The sequence below is a fragment of the Schistocerca gregaria genome, chromosome 1 (genome assembly GCF_023897955.1).
Source record: "Schistocerca gregaria isolate iqSchGreg1 chromosome 1, iqSchGreg1.2, whole genome shotgun sequence".
Classification (NCBI taxonomy): Eukaryota; Metazoa; Arthropoda; class Insecta; order Orthoptera; family Acrididae; genus Schistocerca; species Schistocerca gregaria.
Window position 1 is genome coordinate 422,350,780 of NC_064920.1, and position 13,878 is coordinate 422,364,657.

At 41.8% G+C, this 13,878-nt stretch overlaps 1 protein-coding gene across 1 annotated transcript; it reads right to left on the reverse strand.

The window, feature by feature from the left end:
* On the reverse strand, positions 1-12,225 carry LOC126350798 (uncharacterized). The gene is made up of 2 exons (XM_050002548.1): positions 11,931-12,225; positions 1-283 (listed from the first exon to the last, which is right to left on the reverse strand). The coding sequence occupies exons 1-2, from the start codon at positions 12,154-12,156 to the stop codon at positions 117-119; spliced, it is 393 nt and encodes a 130-aa protein (XP_049858505.1). The 5' UTR covers positions 12,157-12,225; the 3' UTR covers positions 1-116.
* Between the last annotated feature and the right edge of the window lie 1,653 nt (positions 12,226-13,878).

Genomic DNA, 13,878 nt, shown 5'->3' on the forward strand with positions numbered 1-13,878 from the left:
TAAAATGCAATAATCGTCCTTTAATCATTTATTACAACTGTGATATACAAGTTATTAGTTTCATCGCAGTGATGGATTGCGTTCACTGGTTGTTTACAGAAGGGACATACTGTAGATCACTGGTGGTGCGCCCTGGCTGCTTTCACCACTGTTCTGCCGGCTTTCTTGGCAACTGTCCTGGCTTTGGCGGCAGTCCTGGCTTTGGCTGCTGTCCTGGCTTTGGCGGCTTTGGCATGGGCAGCTGTCCTCGCAAGGGCCCTGTGTCTCGAATCGGCACCATCAGCTAAAAAAGACAAATGAAGTTGTGTGATAACAGCTCACACCTAACTTCCAGTCATGCTGAAGACCTACTAATCAGCACAATCAGGCTCACGACCAATGGGAATTAATTTTACATTGAACAGACACTTACAAATTATGAACAATTCAAATCTATCACTTTCATCATCTTGAGAGTGTATCAGTATATAACGTGTGTGTGATTCAATATCTAGCGTATGAAGACAGAATACGCATCGTTGTAATACCTATTGTACACCAGCAGAGTTCGTGAAGAGAAAGTACAGGGTGTACAGAGAAGCAGTCTCTGATACCAAAATAAAATATCCTGAAAACTAAGATCGATGAAGGAGTTCAACATACGCTATGTTTACTGTGGAAGCTGTAAGAATTTTATGCAGAAGAGATTCAGAGACTTCGAAATAGTTCGAAAAGCTGCTAATATATGGCGCTGTAATCGCAGTACGTAGATCCTATAAATACTGTGCCTCAGCTGAGAGCGATCAGTCCCATCGTTGAAACGTGAAAGGAAGTTAGCGTACCGAAGGAAGAGATTGAAATCATGTATTCTACTGAACAACGTGTTTTTCTGCTACTGGAATACCACAGATTCGATTATAGGCAGGGGCAGTTTTCATACACTATTTAATGTTCCAAAAGGACACGATGCGAAAACCATTCGGAAGCTCTTCGGCGAATCCGACGGACACCCAACGTGGCTAATGATCTAGTAGAGAATGTTGGACCCAGGAAAAATGTAATTCCATCCTAAAACGTCGGCAAGGTTTCTGGAATTATTCAGCAAAATCCAGAAAATTTCGTCTGAATAATTGCAGGAGAAACAGGTTAGATGCGACCCAGCCAGCAGAAAATACTAAGACAGAACCTACACATGTATTTCTTCAGAATCCAAACCAGTGGGATATACCTGTACGAGCTGTGCAACAGAGGACTGACTTTCTGAACCAGATTGTCACAGTGATTAATAATGAAGGATTTGATGCTGGTTGCATCTCGTTGATAGATGAAGCATACTTCAACATGAACGGAGTCGTGATTAAACAAAATTAGTGATTTTGATAGGCGAGTTTCTACATCTGATAGATGATGTCTAATCAGACTTCACACGAGTGGCATAAGAGCAGCGCTTGTAGCACTACTGTGAGGATGCAAATCAGGCTTGCTTAAAATACGAGCTGTACCAGCGAGAGCGTTAGTTATCTTTGAGATTGCACATGGTGAGTTTATGTTAGTCAAGAAACCCTTTAAGGCGACAAATAACGTTATTATCAACTACTCACTGAGTTTGAACGAGGACGTATAATAGGGTTACGAGAAGCCTCATGTTCCTTCTGCGATATTGCAGAAGTACTTCAGGAATGTAGCCACGGTACATGAATGGTGCTAGTGGTGGTCGCGAGAGTGTACGGTCGCAAAAAGACCGGGCTCCTCAGTGCCAATTGGCAGTACTGAGAGGGAAGACCATCGTGTTCGGCGTGGGGCTGTGGCGCATCGTAGTGCATCTGCAGCAGCAATCTGACCAGCAGTTGGCACCACAGTGACACAACGAACTGTTACAAATCAGCTACTTCAGGGACAGCTAAGAGCCAGACACTAAGCAGCGCCAATTGCGACTTCCGTGGTGTCAAGCGAGAGCTCATTGGAGGGCAGGATGAAGGTCTGTTGTGTTTGCTGATGAAAGCTGTTTCTTCCTCGGTGCCAGTGATGGCCGTGCGTTGGTTAGAAGGAGGCCAATTGAGAGTCTGCAACACACGGGACCTACACCAGGAACTGTGAGCTAGGCTGACATTGCGCATGACAGGAGGAGCACTCACGCTGACTGCAAATTTGTACGTCAGTCTGGTGATTCAACCCGCAATTCATGAACTGCATTCTAGGGGGTTTTCCAGCTGGATTTTGCTCGCCCAAAAATCACTGTTGTAACCCAACGTGCTCTACATAGTGTCGACATGTTGCTTGGCCTGCACGATCACCAGATGTGCCTCCAATAGAGCACATTTGCGTGCATGCATTCAACATTCTCGGGGTTACGCCGGTTGATAATGTACCAGCATTTCATATTTACAATGGCGTATCTCGCGCTTACAATAAACTGTAATCTTTCAACGTTAATTACTTAAATATGTTATCTAGATAAATGCATTCCCTAAATTCCGATACTCTACATTAATTATTTTGTGATGTTGTGATTTTTTCCGTCAGTGTATATTCTTGTTGCAAGCTTTCACATGGAGTGAACAGTACTTCTGACCCCGTAAATGATCAATTGGTTTTCGATGAGACATATAGAAAAAGACTCTAACATGGAATACCATTCAAGTTTGAAGACATATTCAATTATTTAATGGATACTTAGTGGCAAGTGTGACTTTATTAGTAATCATGGTTACAGCATTAAATAAAGATCGAACGTTTATAGTGTTTTTTGTTTGATGTTGCAGTCGCTGGGAGTTAGATGTAATGGGTTAAACAGACAGCCTTGGGTCGCCCAGACTTCAGACAAAAGTAAAAAAGCTGATATGGCTACTGATGCAATTTGTATACTCAATCTGTTCTATTGACACGTTCCACATCTTAACATTCATCGGGAATGTGATCTATTGGACAAGTAATTTAAAAACTGTGGTTAAATCGATTTGGATAAACATTCTTCCATATGTAAAACTACTACTGCTTTGTATTTTGTGCGCATTAATGGATTTCTTGACAAATCTTTTTTGTTTGTATCATCTAAGTTCTCGTTGACATCTGTCTTTCAGAATTTTATTATAAGAATTGGAACTTTGAGAAGAAAAAATTTGTAACTGAGGTCTTGATAGACCGCGATCCTGCCACTGCCGAATTCCACTGATAGACGTTTCATCCTCTTACACGAGACATAGCACGGTCTCCTCACAAACAACCAAAAGACAGATCCGATATCTGAATGTGAAACCCGTTGTCTGATCTTTCCTTATATACAGAACCAGATCTTTATCTATAGCTTTGCCCACGGACATGTATGTCATATACATTGCACACGTCTCCTCTCCCCTGTCCCTATCACAGCGTTCCCCCCACCCCCTATTTTCTCCCACCCACCTCTAAGTACTTCTGCTCCTCTACTCCCCCTGTCCATGATTTCTTCTCCCCCCCCCCCCACCCTGTCTGTGTATCTCCTCCTTACTCCTCTCCCTCTGTCCATCTCCTCCCCTGCTCTCTCCATCCACCTCCTCCCCCACTCTCTCCATCACCCCCAATCCAACGGACGATTCTTTGCCATGCAGTACTACTTTCCAGATAATTTTTTATGTGTAGCAAGTTTGACTGAAATCAATCCAAAGGTTTAGGTGAAGATGTACAACGTAGATACATACACACGTACACCCATTTATATCGTATCTTCTACCAATCTCGTGCAGTTCTATAGAAATGCTAAGAATCTGCATGCAGTACATTTCAATTTGACATTCGTTGCATGCCATCTTCATGATATCTGTTATGCTACCTCCTGCGTTAACTGTTATTAGCAATAAAAGACAGGCTTTCGAGTTGGAACTATACAAACGTACGGGGTTAGCAGAGGGGAGGGGGGGGGGGGAGGAGGGGTGGAGAGTGGGCAGCAGATGAGGTGCAAAAGATTTGAAACTAATATAGCAGCTAGCACGAAATTACGAATGATCAGTATGTGTGAGGCATCTTGCTGGGTCATGTATGAGACTTCCTGTGACGAGCACAGCTTCGAGATCCCAACATCAGCTACAATTACCTCCCCCGTGGGCACTTCACAGACGATTATTACTTTTCTAGGGAGCACTTCAACTGTTGACGGTAGGCAATGGTTTGTTTTGGAACATATGCGAATGAGTTTTCTCTCAACCGTGATGGTGTTCCAGCAGTCGCATTAGCCATCCTTGGAATGATAAACATACATATTCTCTTGTCATATCATCAGCAATGAATCATTATCAACTTCTGGCATGGAAGAGTGCAAGAGCAACTACTATAAGATACTGCCAAACTATTTAAATGGTGCAGGCTACCTATTGTTCATAAGAGATGTCATGCCACAGTCTTTGAGACTGAGCGTGATGGCACAATAGTTGAGAAACTAGACTCATACTATGGAGGGTGAAGATGCAGGTCCCCGTCAGCCAGCCAGATTTTGGTTTCATTTACAACGCCTCTGTGGAATGCCAGGATTGTTCTATCCAAATGGTACGGCATATTTCCTTCTGTGTCCTTCCCAGTCCAATCTGCTATTCCATGTTTAGTGGCCAGGTTGTCGCCAACTAATTAAAACCCAGTCTTCTTTTTCTTACATTTTTTGAAGACTTTCACCTCTCGTTTTCAATGAGAGGATGAGGTTTCAAAACGACGCATACCAACGCACTTTAACATTGAAGTCCGAGTCAACTTGAGAAACATATATACTCATTACGCAGCTGAAGTGATAAGTCCTGTTAACAAGAAAGTCGGATCTCAATCCTACAGATTTTTGCCTATACGCTTAGTTGAAGTCGTTGCCCACAAATGGGAACACGTTAATGTTGAAATGTAGGTTCACCACCTTCCGCAAATGCAAACCCACTTAACATTATCACATTTCTAAAACACAAGCCTTCATCATAAGAATGATTAGATAAAGATAAAAATATAAATAAATATGTATCAAATATTCATTTTCACTTTCCTTGAAACCATACCTTCCTGAAACTTTTAATATTTTATATATTCTTTTTATCTTTACTGCTTTTATAAGATCTCGTAGAATAATTCTGGTGATGAAAGCTTGCTTCTTGGAAACGCGTTCACTTACGTGTTGTTACGCTTTGAAAGATGGCTGATGTTACACTCAGTCATTGATTTTGACTACCACGACCCTGTACCTAATATGGATAAAATCGAAGCGAACGTCTTAGGTTAGGCTTTGTCACTGCTGCTATTGATAACGACTGAAACAAGTTTACTGGTACCAGTCAAAATTTATTTTATTCCCACTACGCATACCTGACAGAAGATAAAACAAAATGCTCTTTCAGTATAAGGTTTATACTTTTTTACTGATATTTATTTGAAAATATGAACAAGAATATAAATTAAAAGCAAAAATACCATCCAGTGTTACAGAATCCTTTTTCTGTCATGTTACTTGTGGGCACTGGAAGTATTTTCACTTCTACATTTATATTGTTGTTCATATTTCAAATAAAAAAACACCACTGAACTGTAAGTCATATACTGAAACTATATTTAAAAGGATGAGAACCTTAATTATCGTGAAGCACTGAATATAAGAACTTATTAAAACTGACACTGAAGTGGAAAGCGAAGTACCCAAAGACAGGTACAACAGGAAGTTAAACTTGTGCAAATGTCACCCACATTATGGATTTTTGTTACGTGCTTTGGGCACAAACAAAGTTTTCAACTATAAGCGTGATAAGTGCATCTAAGAGTATCTTCATAGCTGAGATGTTACAACTTTGATCCGTAGGCTGAAGAAGATCTATCTTATCGCAACAACAGCAGACCACACAGAAGTCGATGTACTCAGTGAATAACCACGATTTAATGCCGTGACAATAATATATGCAACTGGCGTAGTTTTGGATGCATTGCCGTGACAGGAATAAGCAAGGAAAAGGTAAGTTAACTGTTCTGTAGTTGTGCAGTTAATTTTAGTTGGTTTGACAAGGATCCTATAACGATTACGCTCTGTCTAGCACTGGCTGATTTATTCAAGAATAAAGTTTAGAATAAAAGAGCGAAACGGAATTGTTAATAAAACAGAAGTTTAGTAAAACGTTTGAAAGGAATATAGAAACCGAAAATGGTCAAGGAGACTACACATTTTCCAGAAATGTATGAAAAAAAACGCAAGGGGAACGTGAACCTAACCCATTGGATGTCACTGCCAACAGTGCCAAATAGCTTTATTTTTTACCTCTCACCTTCTTGGACGATAAATAGGCAGAGTTACATGCTTCACTACACGTAAGTGAAAGTGGTATGTATTATTTGGCAGGTAGCTTATCGATATAGAGGGTGTAAAGGGTAATAAGTGCAGATACTTTTATGTGAGGTACCTTAATATATATTAACGTCAGTGGGTTGGTTGTTTTTTGTCTGTATCAAACAGCCTTCTACAGACATGTCACAAAAGCTATGATCTCATATTTTCTGCGTGGTCCTAACTGCACACTAAGCGGATTATGCATATCAGCACAGGCTAACGTTTGGCACCCCATGCGTCCACATTTCAGCGCCTGATATTCTTCCAAGAGGAAAATAAGCATTACTGGCTTGTTCTTGCCCTATATGCCTGAAGGTTCTAACCAAACTAAAAATGTATGACTTCTAACACTTATAATTATTAGTCTGCATAAGACGTAAATACTGATGTAATGTTGTTCAGTACACCACTCTCAGTAGCTAATAGAAATCTCTACACTTACACATGTTATACGTTTTATAAACTCTCTTCAGCATTCCTAGATTTAATTAAGAGAGAAAAGTGGCTCTGAGATAAACAGTAAACATATAGTGGAGAGCAATTGCTTGAATACTTCATAAACCAGATATTTCTGCAACATGAGTATGGTATAAATTGCGCAACAACAAGAGTAAAACGTATTTCTTACAGAAAGTGTATAGAAATTGAGAGTTCCTGACTGGGTGAAGTTGTCTTCACTTGGGAGCTTTAATCTCGCCAGTTCCATTCTCAAGACAGGATTTTCATGCCAAAGAGAAGCGGAGGAGGTAGTAAACAAAGAAGTCAAAATTCATAGTAGAATAAATCTGTGTACTGGACCGACACTCGAAACCCTTGCTTTTTGCAGCACATGCTCTACCAACTGCCGGCCGGAGTGACCGAGCGGTTCTAGGCGCTACAGTTTGGAACCGCGCGACCCCTAGGGTCGCAGGTTCGAATCCTGCCTGGGGCATGGATGTGTGTGATGTCCTTACGTTAGTTAGGTTTAAGTAGTTCCAAGTTCTTGGGGACTGATGACCTCAGAAGTTAAGTCCCATAGTGCTCAGAGCCATTTAAACCATTTTGTTCTACCAAATGACCTATCTCCGCACGAGAGGCGACCCGTCTTCATAGCCTTTCTTCTGCCAGTACCTCGTCTGCCACCTTACAAATATCACACAAGTTCTCTTGTGAAACTTGCGGGAGTAGCACTCCTGCAAGAAAGGATACTGCAGAGACACGTCTTAGCCACACCCTGGGCCGTGTTTCCAGTTTCAAAGGAGAGCTACTGTGAGATTTGGAAGATAGGAGAGGAGGTACTGGCGGAAGTAAAGCTGTGAACAGGGGCCGCCAGTCGTGTATGGACAGAGCACCCACCTGCGAAAGGTAAGGGTCATGCCTTCGATCCTCGGCCTGGCATACAGTTTTAATCCGCTAGGAACTTCATATCAGGGCAAAATTCACTGTAAAGTGGAAACTTCTTTCTGGAGAGAAAGAAGTGTTCAGCAAGCAGAAAGTGAAGAGTTTATGATGAAATTATAGGCTGAAATTGGAATGAAATGCATCCACCTAAAGGACGCTGTATGTAGTTTTCTTACGGGTAGGTAGTTAATTATTTATCAGAGACAAATCACAGCCATGGAATTCAATACTGACATTGCAAATGAGAAATTTCGTCATTCTAGGAGAGGCGCTTGGTTAGCCTAGTGGTTTAAGTGGCAACTCAACAAAAGATGAAATACACTTTGAGGTCCTGGGCCTATCAAAAATTACATGCAAATGGCTTTATACCTAGAGTTGCACACGTGGTGTTTCCAAACGTTTTGACAGCCATGTCCCTATTTGTAGACTGCAATTGTCCATCAGTTGATAAGACCTCATCTTCAGCCGTCCCATTGGACAGAACCACATTAGTACGTTTCTATACCTGAAGTGCTGTCAGAAATGTTGGACATTTTATCTGCAAGATGCACTAGACTATTTCAATGGTGTTGCCTTGAGAGTCCAAACAACTGACCCCATAAGCGTCCGACTGGAAGATAATGACTCGTATGATCGTCTGAACTCATTCCTACAACTCTTTTTTCCTGTGGAGCTACGTGTAGTGGCTGGCGTTTGTAATTTAGACTGAAACTGTCGAAGGCTTGTTGCATAGAACATTATATACGTCTTGTCCTATATGATAAACCCGGGATATTTGACGCAGTAAGGCAAAATTTTATGCAACGTGGTAATGGGGGTTGCTAATGAAAACATCTACTCTTATGAATTGCATGTATTCATTTTTTCTTTCTATTATATGCAAGTTTTGTTAAACTAACTGCTGTTCAAGTAATTTGATTTAATTATCGAGTGAATTTTGATTTAGCAACTGATTTAGTATGGGCACAATTCGAGCCAGAAACTTCGGCTGTGCCGTTAGTATAAAATTTTGAAGCAAAGTTTTTGATATACTAAGTGGACTTCAATATTTTTATGTCTCTCTTTATGGACCTGTGAAGCTTAAGTAATAAACTAGGATTCGACTGCGCATTACTTTAAGTTTTAATTGCATTTACGAAGGTCTTTAAACGCAAAAGATTTTCAGTATTCATTACTTTCCGAGGATGCTACCCCTTGACTGTTAATATCCCACTGACTCTACGAATTTATGTGTTTATATACCTTAGTTATCTCAACCGAGAGAGGTGGTACAGCACTATAGGTGCGTACACACTACCCAAAAGAAGACCAACGAATGACAGCCTGCTTAGCGTGTACGGGTGGCAAATCGAAGCCAACAAAGCAGTTCGCCTTGGTTGCTGTTCGATCTACTGGCAGTAGCGTAAAAGCGCTGGCGGTTGGTTGGCAATGGAATCCCTCTCCTAGTGAGGACGCTCGGTCCATTGTTACGTTTGTTCAGTAGCGATTAGTTGTGTCTCTACAACGAATGTGTATTTAAGTTTTTCTGGACAACCAAAAGTCGCACTTAGTATGTGTCATTGGCTGGTTTCGCTATTTAATTTAACAACAGGTTCACGAGAAACACTGTGATTTGCAGTTTAACGTACAGTAGTTGGGTCTTACAATGAAGAGTGAAACTACTTAACAAATAATAGTGAGTGCCACTTGGGACTCTTCTGAGACACTGGGTTTCAACCGTCTTTGTCTCCCCTGCAGGCAATTTGCTCTCTCGCTAAGGATGTGCATTTATTGTGTTTAAAAATACTGGAGTATAGAGTAGAAGATGGAGAGAACATTAATGCTGACGGAATTTTATCGTGAACGGAAATGTTTGTTAGCCCCTACGAACTGCGAGTATAAAAGCAAGCAAGACACAATTCAGCTATTTTGGAGCGATAAGCACGATGTGAGAAAGAAAATGGTGTCTTTATTAACGCCTCTTCACCGTGGACAACAAAGTGAAACAAATAAATTTTGGAGTGACTACTAATTTTCAGCTACAAGTACAGCTCTCTTAAAAGAGGTGCTATCTGTGGAAATTTTGGCACCTACGCAGCTTAATCACAATTAGAAAACAGTATCTTTCATTATGAAAAAAATTATGAAATAGCTCATATTCCGATTCAACTTTCAGGTAGACATAATTTTATCCCATCATATCGCTTCCTTCTTTTCAAAACATATGTCATCCAACAGTGTAGTTTCTCCTCCTTCTTTCTGTGATGGCCAGCTTCTTAGTGTAAAATAAATGCTGCACTTGCAAGGTCTAATAAATATTCTTCTTTCCTCGTAATATCGACCGGTGAAATTGTAATTCTAACGCTACTTTGTAACAATGACAAGACATGAGCTATTTCGGTAAGTTATCGGAACCACCTGCGAAATCCACATGACCGAAACCCTTGGTCCTAAGCCTTTCGTTTGGTGTGGATGAGAAGCCAAATGCCAACGCAATGGCGACTAACATTCAGCCGAATCCAAACTCTGTTGTACAGTGGCCTTCATTTGCTTAGTGTGTACGCGCCTTAAGACACATGCCTCACATGTGGGAGAGCGGCGGTTTAAGTCCACTTCCGGGCATCTACACTAATCGCCATTAAAATTGCTACATCACGAAGATGACGTGGAACAGACGCGAAATTTAACCGACAGGAAAAAGATGCTGTGATATGCAAATGATTAGCTTTTCAGAGCATTCACACAAAGTTGGCGCCGGTGGCGACACCTACAACGTGCTGACATGAGGAAAGTTTCCAACCGATTTCTCATACACAAACAGCAGTTGAACGGCGTTGCATGGTGAAACGTTGTTGTGATGCCTCGTGTAAGGAGAAGAAATGCGTACCACTATGTTTCTGACTTTGATAAAGCTCAGATAGTAGCCTATCGCGATTGCGGTATATCGTATCGCGACACTGCTGCTCGCGTTGGTCGAGATCAATGACTGTTAGCAGAATATGGAATCGATGGGTTCAGGAGGGTAATACGGAACGCCGTGCTGGATCCCAACGGTCTCGCATCACTAGCAGTCGAGGTGACAGGCATCTTATCCGCATGGTTGTAACGGATCGTGCAGCCAAGTCTCGATCCCTGAGTCAACAAATGCGGACTTTTGCAAGACAACAACCATCTGCACGAACAGTTCGACGTCGTTTGCAGCAGCATGGACTATCGGCTCGGAGACCATGGCTGCGGTTAACCTTGACGCTGCATCACAGACAGGAGCGCCTGCGATGGTGTACTCAACTATAAACATGGGTGCACGAATGGCAAAACGTCACTTTTTTGCTGTTTACAGCATCATAATGGTCACATCCGTGTTTGGCGACATCGCGGTGAGCGCACACTGGAAGTGTGTATTCGTCATCGCCATACTGGCGTATTACCCGGAGTGATGGTATGGGGTGCCATTGGTTACACGTCTTGGTCACCTCTTGTTCACATTGAGGGCACTTTGAACAGAGGACGTTATATTTCAGATGTATTACGACCCGTGGCTCTACCCTTCATTCGATCCCTGCGAAACCTTAAATTTCAGCAGGATAATGCACGACCGCATGTTGCAGGTCCTGTACGGGCCTTTCTGGATACAGAAAACGTTCGACTGCTGCCCTGGGCACCACATTCTCCAGATCTCACACCAACGGAAAACGTCTGGTCAATAGTGGCCGAGCAACTGGCTCGTCACAACACGCCAGTCGCTACTCTTGATGAACTGTGGTATCGTGTTGAAGCTGCATGGGCAGCTGTACCTGTACACGCCATCCAAGCTCTGTCTGACTCAATGCCTAGGCGTATCAAGGCCATTATTACGGCCAGAGGTGGTTGTTCTGGATACTGATTTCTCAGGATCTATGCACCGAAGTTGCGTGAAAATATAATCACATGTGAGTTCTAGTATAATATAGTTGTCTAATGAATACCCGTTCATCATCTTCATTTCTTCTTGGTGTAGCAATTGTAATGACCAGTAGTGTAGATTGAGGTTTCCTATGATTTCCCTAAATCGCTAAACACAAAAGCCGTTAGTATTCCTTTACAAAGATCACAGGCGATTTTCTCACCAATAATAAAAGATCTCGCCATTTATAGGTCGTTAAACACAAATTTTCCTTTCCATATCATGATACTCAGTTTAGAACCCTCTACCATACGATTAATTAGAACCATACGGCTGGAGACCTTATGCGTATCGTATTTTATAACGAGTGAGTATTAAAGCTGGTAACTCTACCCTGGATAGGAGGTGCGTCCTCGGTTTCTTCCGTCGTAAAGTTGACACTGCTGATCCCATCAGGCTCCTCCCCTCCCTCAGGACCTACAGACTGCCATTCTGGACACGGCGTTCCGTCATCGGAGTCGTCGTCATCGTCCGGGTTGGAGTCGTCTTTGGCGGCGACGTGTTGCGCGCATAACACGAGCAGGTAGGACCCTAGGAGCAGCAGCAAAAGGCGCGACATCTCTCTGTTCGGCTGATGCTGCAGACGGTCTACACTCTCCGGCTGGACGATGTACTGTAAAGCCGCAGGGAAACGTAGGGTCTTTTATAGGAACACGGCGTTGCGAACCGGATACGTTATCGTTACTGGAAGAAGAATGTTGTTTGCGAGTACACTGCAAGAATGTGCTAATGGAGTACAGTGAACACTAATTAGCTCACACCAATTCAGAGTAATCGTTATTTCAGAACGCCTTGGTTTTTTCCTCTTTCTTGAAACACGATCTTATCTAATCTGTCTTACATAGTGAAAAAAATTCATTGTACAGTGTCACGTGCATAGTTTCGGTGGAAAATGGCCGCTAAAAACGGCAGTTTGGCAACACTGTGGTCAACAAGTATAAACATTTAATACGGCTCAATCAGTACAGTGGGAAGAGCTTTGCGTCGCAACACTCGACTTACTGAGGGTCTTTCACTTTTCTCATTTTCTGATTCTGATCTGCGCAGTACAACTGTAGACATATCCAAGAGCTGCAGTTTTTCCAACGTTGGACACAACGGCTACCAATAGACATGCCAGAAGGATTTATGACCAGCAATGATCAGTTAAATATAAATTACTTTTCACAGGACAGAGATAAGTACAAAACTTATGAATGTGGAGATGCAAAACACGCGTAATATATTCAGCAACAGAGTCTAGTTGTAATGACTTCTATACATTATCAGTGACGGCTTGTCTTTCATTGTATTCCCACTCCTGTGTTAGTATTAAACAATTGCGCGTGATTTGCATATGACCAAATGTAATTGCTGCATAACGAACGAAAACCATATACCGATTCAAACATTATAAAGTTAGAAAATAAAAAATATTACACTTAGGCCCGGAATCCAACTCTTGAACTCTGGTACGCAAAGGCAAACACGACATTAACTTATGCACTGCTATATAGTATTGAATGAAGACCCGTGTCAGACATGCGATTACAGTGTTCCCGAACTGTCTTTCCTTGACGTTAATTTTCTACAAAAGATGTGCACAGAACGGAATTCCATTACAGGCAGCTTTAATTTATAATATTAGGAGCCGAGATCGCTTGGTGTGAATAGTCTGTTTCATGACCAGTTTCGACAGTAACTAGATGCCACCTTCAGATTCTCAGATCTCCCAGAAATACAACTACTCATCAGTCACGCCAACATACTGAGAACATGCTCCAGTTACAATAATACAGCTTCATATTGGTTTGTCAAGTACATAAAACGTAATGAATAAAACATCCGTATCATCAATAAGGAGTGCAGGAGCAGAAACAGGTACATGAGTAAAGATTATACGTCGACACGTCATCTTATTGGTGCTATGGATGTTTTGTTTAGCAAGTTTTATATTTTGACAGTGTGTTGTATATTGTAATTGGAGACTGTTCTCAATATGTCGACGAGACTGACGTGAAGCTATACTTCTGCGAGATCTGAGACTCTTATGATTAGGGCTGTTTACTGTCGAAACTGGTCATGAAATAAATTCAAGCGATTGTGGCTTCGAATTTGCTATATTTTACAACATATGATTGCCCCCAACAACCCTCGTAAATTATGCAGAGAGTTCTGTTTGTGGGCAACGAATGGCGCTCTGGCGTTCGTGTGCCCTAATTTTGGTTCACCCTTTATATATGTGTACATCCGGTCGGTGAGACACATGATTACTGACCGATAGAAAACATTTTTTAAAGGC

What these genes read in the sequence shown, in the direction of transcription:
- LOC126350798 (XM_050002548.1), bottom strand. Translation starts at nt 12,156, where the DNA reads ATGTCGCGCCTTTTGCTGCTGCTCCTAGGGTCCTACCTGCTCGTGTTA. An exon ending in GGACGCACCTCCTATCCAGG is followed by an intron (nt 284 to 11,930) that starts GTAGAGTTACCA and finishes TGTCTTTTTTAG; the next exon opens with CTGATGGTGCCGATTCGAGA.